This window comes from Phaethon lepturus, unplaced genomic scaffold (genome assembly GCF_000687285.1).
Source record: "Phaethon lepturus isolate BGI_N335 unplaced genomic scaffold, ASM68728v1 scaffold15434, whole genome shotgun sequence".
Taxonomy (NCBI): Eukaryota; Metazoa; Chordata; class Aves; order Phaethontiformes; family Phaethontidae; genus Phaethon; species Phaethon lepturus.
The window spans coordinates 2175-8001 of NW_010535641.1; the positions used below are offsets into that span (position 1 = coordinate 2175).

A 5827-nucleotide genomic window follows, 5' to 3' on the forward strand; every position below is an offset into this window, starting at 1 on the left:
AACTGTATGAGGTTTAACAAGGCCAAGTGCCAGGTCCTGCACTTCGGTCACAACAACCCCATGCAACGCTACAGGCGTGGGGAGGAGTGGCTGGAGAGCTGCCAGAGGAAAAGGACTTGGGAGTGCTGGTTGACAGCCATCTGAACATGAGCCAGCAGTGAGCCCAGGTGGCCAAGAAGGCCAACAACATCCTGGCCTGTATCAGAACTAGTGTGGCCATCAGGAGTAGGGAAGTGATTGTACCCTAGTGCTTGGCACTGGTGAGGCCACACCTCAAATCCTGTATTCAGTTTTGGTCGCCTCACTACAAGAAGGATGTTGTTGCTAGACTATGTCCAAAGACGGTCAGTGAAGCTGGTGAGGGGTCTGGAGTAGAAGTCTTAAGAGGAGCAGCTGAAGGAACTGTGGTTGTTTAGTCTGGAGAAGAGGAGGCTGAGGGGAGACCTTATTGCTCTCTACAACTACCTGAGAGAGGGTGGTGGTGAGGTGGGTGTTGGTCCCTTCTCCCAAGTAACTAGTGATAGAACGAAAGGAAATGGCCTAAACTTGCGCCAGGGGAGGGTTAGACTAGATATTAGGAAAAATTTCTTTACTGAGAGAGTAGTCAAACATTGGCAGAGGCTGCCCAGGGAGGTGGTGGAGTCACCATCACTGGGGGTGTTCAAAGAACATGTGGACATGGCACTTGGGGACACGGTTTAGTGGGCTTGGGGGTGTTGGGTTGATGGTTGGCCTTGATGATCTTAAAGGTCTTTTCCAACCTTACTGATTCTGTTACTGTGCAACTGGTAGGCCACTTGTCATCATCCATGGTTCATGGGACAGTCTGCCTGCCATCCCAGGGCAAGAAGGGTAACCAATAGGAATGAGATGAAGCCACTTTTCTGATGACAACCTAGAGAGAGTTCTCAATGTACACTGAGGATAATGACTCTTCCTGAAACTGTTGGTGAGGAGTCTTGTTTGGCCTTTGTTAGTGGACTTTTTTTTAGGTCCCTCAGGTGTTCCTCTGTGTCACATTGTAGGAATAGCTGGATTGTTTTTTGTCTTCTGGATAAAGGATTATTTCCTATGCTATGCTCCACCACAGTAAGCCATTTTTGTCAGGTTCCTGAGCAGATGGCTTTGGGGTGTTGTTGGGATCACCTGAGGGATTACACAGAACGTTGTTGCTTTTATAGTGCAATATGAAAAAGGTCATTCCCTCAATGCTCAAGTTAAGCGCAAGATGATAGGTATGGCAGAAAATTAGTGTATGCATTCCTCAACCATCTGATTAGTGATAGGTTGTTTCTTTAAAAACATTTGATAGATTCATTTAACATAGGCCAGTAAACCATTAAATTCACAGGTTACTTCAACCTCCCTCACTTATTTCCTCATTGCTACACACCTGTAGAGGTGAAGCATTGGACCTTGAGATAACTGGTAGACAGACCAGTGCTTCTGTAGATCAAGCTAATAGTAATGCAGCAAAACCAGCGTGTCAAATGTTATATTTGTAGAAAGATATGTCTGCTTATTTTTGTAGGACTGAAAATAGAGAGCATGTGGCACCTTGCAGTCTGTGTTGGCTCCATAGCCAGTTACACTCAATGCTGTTAGGTGAACTGATAGTTATCTAGGTATTCCCCAGGGCCCTGCTAGGCGATGCTCTGGTACAACACTTGAAATCAGGAAAGATGCTTCTGCTATAAAGCCCACTGACTTTCCCATATGAAGTCAGCAAGCAGAGGACTGTGAGGAGTACAAGGACTTTGAACTATTATTTATAGCTCTTCTATATGATGAGGAAAGCTTGAAGGGCAAGGTGGGGACCAGTCTGGGTTTATGTTGAAAGAAGTCTCTGAAGTTGACTAGCTTCTGTTTTCATACAGCATCTGTGAGGAATGAGATCTGCCTTCTTCAGTCTACAAGTCCTATCATAACATTGATCCTACCTTGAATTTGCATCTCCTCTCCATCTGCTCTGAGAAGATGATTGGTCTAGGTGACCTCCAGGGGTCCCTTCCAACCTAAATATTTCTGTGCGCTAAGAGAATGGAAGAAAAACAAGCAGATAAAGGAGTGTTCAAGAAGCTGAACAAAACTGGCAGGTGGCTTCTTGTTGATCTTGGTTTCTTGTTGATCTTATGTTGACTTGTTTGTCTCTTCACAGCCTGCCAGCGAGGATTCTACCGTCACTCCCTGGAGACTAAACGCTGCCTGAAGTGCCCCCCCAACAGCTTATCCAATGAGTCCGGGGCTACGTCTTGTTCCTGCAATGCAGGCTTCTACCGAGCACCTTCGGAAGGCCAGAACATTGCTTGCACCCGTGAGTCGCAGATAGAAAGAACGAACAATATCTGTACATATTGGGGGATGAACTTACTGACAGCAGCCCTACAGAGAAGAATTTAGGGATGAGTGGGTGAAAAACTGGACATGAGCTGGCCATGAGCTGGCCATGTGCGCTTGCAGCCCAGAAAGCCAACCATATCCTGGGCTGCATGAAAAGAAGTGTGGCTAGCAGGTCAAGGGAGGTGATTCTCTCCCTCTACTTTGCTCTCATGAGACTCCACCTGGACTACTGCATCCAGCTCTATGGTCCCCACTACAAAAGAGACATAGACCTGTTAAAGTGAGAGGGCCATAAAAATGATCAGAGGGATGGAACGCCTCTCCTAATGAAGAAAGACTGAGAGAGTTGGGGTTTTCAGCCTGGAGAAGAGAAGGCTTTGGGGAGATCTTATTGTGGCCTTTCAATACTTAAAGGGGGTGTGTAAAAAAGATGGAGAAACACTTTACCAGAACCTGTAGTGACAGGACAAGGGGCAATGTTTTAAACTGAGAGAGAGTAGATTTAGATGGGACATATGGAAGAAATCTTTTATGATGAGGGTGGTGAGACACTGGAGCAGGTTGCCTAGAGAAGTTGTGGATGCCCCATGTTTGTAAGTGTTCAACGTCAGGTTGGGTGGGGCTTTGAGCAACCTGATCTAGTGAAAGATGTCCCTCACCGTGGCAGTGGGGTTGGACTAGATGATCTTTAAAGGTCCCTTCCAACCTGAATAATTCTGTGATTTTGTGAACAAGGAGATGGGAGGAAACAAAACGTTGGGAAATGGGGATGAGATGTCAGAGAGGGAGAGGCTGGGGAGACAGAGGGCTCCTTTTGAAATGCATCAGCAGATGGGAAACTATCACACTGCTCTGGGTATCAACAGTTGGATCTAATACTTTCTTTCATACTTCTTGTAGGCCCGCCCTCAGCTCCCCGCAATGTCAGCTTCTCCCTTATTGGCACGCAGCTGAGTCTGTGGTGGCAGCCACCCAGTGACTACGGTGGGAGAAAGGACCTGACTTACACAGTCTTCTGTCAGCGCTGCCATTTCCTGTCATGTGAGCCATGTGAGGCTGGTGTGGTATTCTCCCCGAGTGCTTCTGGTCTCACTAAACCTGCTGTGGATGTGGACGGCCTAGAAGCTTACACCAACTACACATTTGCTGTGGAAGCTCATAATGGTGTCTCAAGAATGGGACCTGCTCCACAGAGGACTGCTCCAGCTGTCTGGGTTGCAGTTGGACATGCAGGTTAGCAGAAGCAGAGAGAAATTCTTCCTGCTCATCAGGAAAAGGAAGAGGAATCTCTGTGAATGTTTAAGCTTTCTCCATCTTCTCTTTCTGCCTGCCACATGTGTTCATATGCTATGATAAAGGCCTCTAAGGCACCTTTGCCTCTGGCATGTAAAGTCCATCAGTCCTTGCAAGTCAAAGCAGCAGTAATCATTACCCACCAAGAGCTATGAATCCACCAAAGGATGGTGAGGAAGATAAAGCCCTCCCTGTCATACACTAGCGTAGTCCAGCCTAAGTATTGTCACCTGTGTGACAGGAAGAACAGGGACTGTGGCATGAGATATTTCCCATGACTTGAATATTGCAAAAAATCTGACCAAGCACAACAGAACCCTGCTGTAACTGGAAAAAGAGGCAGTTTGAAAGCATGGAGAAATGAGGATGTTGTTAAAAACATGCAGATGTTCTGTAAACATTTCTGTAGTTTAACTTAAAGCTGGCTAGTTTGGCTGTCCTGCGAATACTTTCCAGAGTGCTGTGAAACGTGATCATAGAAAAGTGACATCACAGTGCTCAAGAGCCTTTAGCGCTTTCTCCAAGTTCTGATTTAGTGACAAAATACAACATTTCTTCCTGATGCTATGCAGGGACAGCACAACTGTGAGCTAGAAAAGCAGAGCTGCTTTTGGCTTGCCTCATCACTTCCTGGTGATGATGAAGGGCAAGGGAGGAACCAGGCTTGACTCTTCAGTTCTTGCAGACTGTTTAGAATTATCTTTTTATTCATGAACAGCATGCATTTGCAGTCAGTTGAGAGATTTTGAGCATTGAATTTCACTGCACCCTTATGAAATGGAGCTGCATTCATGAATTGCATAAGATAGATAGTTTTGTTACTGCTGCTGTAAGAGCATAAAATCCTGACATTTTTATTTCAAATTGAGCACTTTCAGTGTAGTGCTGGTTTAAATGTAATTTCTTGGAATGCTGATTTTGTTTTGAGGGCCAAATAAAGTTATGCTTTCATTGTTGGGGTAGAAGCATACTATTAATGGAAAGCAATTAATTACAACCAGAAACCTCATTTCCCTTTCACCACAGAAGAGAAAGACGAGGGAGTGGCAGTGGCAATGAGAGTCAGTTCCAATTGCATGGTATGACCAGAGAAGGAAAGAGAGAGCTGGTGGAGAGAAGGCCTACCTTGCATTATGTTTTTATTTCTTCCTAATATTCTCTCTTCTCTCCCCTGCAGCTCCAGTGACAGTATCCCAGTTTATTCTGACACAAAGAGATGACAGTAGTCTTTCTGTTTCTTGGCTTGCCCCACGGCAGCGCAGCCGGACCTCAGTGGAATATGAGGTCATGTTCTTTGAGAAGGTGCGTCCTGCCTTATTTGTTCTTCCTCCTTTCACCCAAAGGGGTGGAAGTGTCCTCTTTGTTCAACATGTATTTTTCACTTGACCCTGTTTGATTTCTGCAGGGAGAGGAAGCACGTTACACGGTGAAGCACCTTCTTGAGCCAAATGTCACTCTGACAGACCTGCAACCAGACACAGCCTACCTGCTTCGTGTGAGATCCATCACACCCCTTGGACCTGGGCCCTACTCCCCAGAGCAAGAATTCCGCACCCTTCCACCAGGTAAAGGACAGCCACTGGTATCTCATTTGGAAGAAACTCACTTCTCCATCAGATTGTATATTCACATGGTACTACACGGATCTCTTTTTGTGTTCTGCTAGCTGTAAGGCTACATACACCACACTCCTGAGTTTCTTGTCACCGTGACCAAGCCTGTTGCTTTGTGAAAATGTGGAACAAGGAGACATTTATGCTGTTTCCTTGCTGTCATTTAAGACCTACTTGTACTTTCCTGTTCAGAACTGATCGGTCTCAGGTTTGTATGTTGTACTGGCAAATTACTTACCAGCTTTTCATCTAGTTATCTGGAAAGACATTTTGATTCTGGTTATGTTTCTGAGTTTGAATGTTAGCAAAATGATTACCGTATGCCTCCTTTTGTGTGAAAGTTATTAGTGAAAAGGAGAACTCAAAGGACCTCACCACTATTTTCTTCCAGCTTTATCATTTCCACTGTATGTAGTCCAGTCCCTGAATGTAACTCTTCCCAAAAAGGTGGTATGTGCTGCAAAAAAAAGTTGTCCACCAAAGCACGAAGTGTAGAAGGCCAAGCTATTGAGGCCACAAGGAAGACCTTTCTCCTATGTCAAAGAACATCTCATACAGGCCTCACAATCAACCTCCTCTTT

The 5827-nt window shown here is 45.5% G+C and overlaps 1 protein-coding gene across 1 annotated transcript in view; it reads left to right on the forward strand.

The window, feature by feature from the left end:
- Positions 1-1228: 1228 nt before the first annotated feature.
- The window catches only part of EPHA1 (EPH receptor A1), a 13363-nt gene continuing 8764 nt past the window's right edge, over positions 1229-5827 (forward strand). The window contains exons 1-5 of the mRNA XM_010285917.1: positions 1229-1235; positions 2159-2314; positions 3241-3573; positions 4811-4935; positions 5039-5198. Coding sequence (XP_010284219.1) covers positions 1229-1235; positions 2159-2314; positions 3241-3573; positions 4811-4935; positions 5039-5198 — 781 coding nt within the window. The remainder of the gene's footprint in view (positions 1236-2158; positions 2315-3240; positions 3574-4810; positions 4936-5038; positions 5199-5827) is intronic.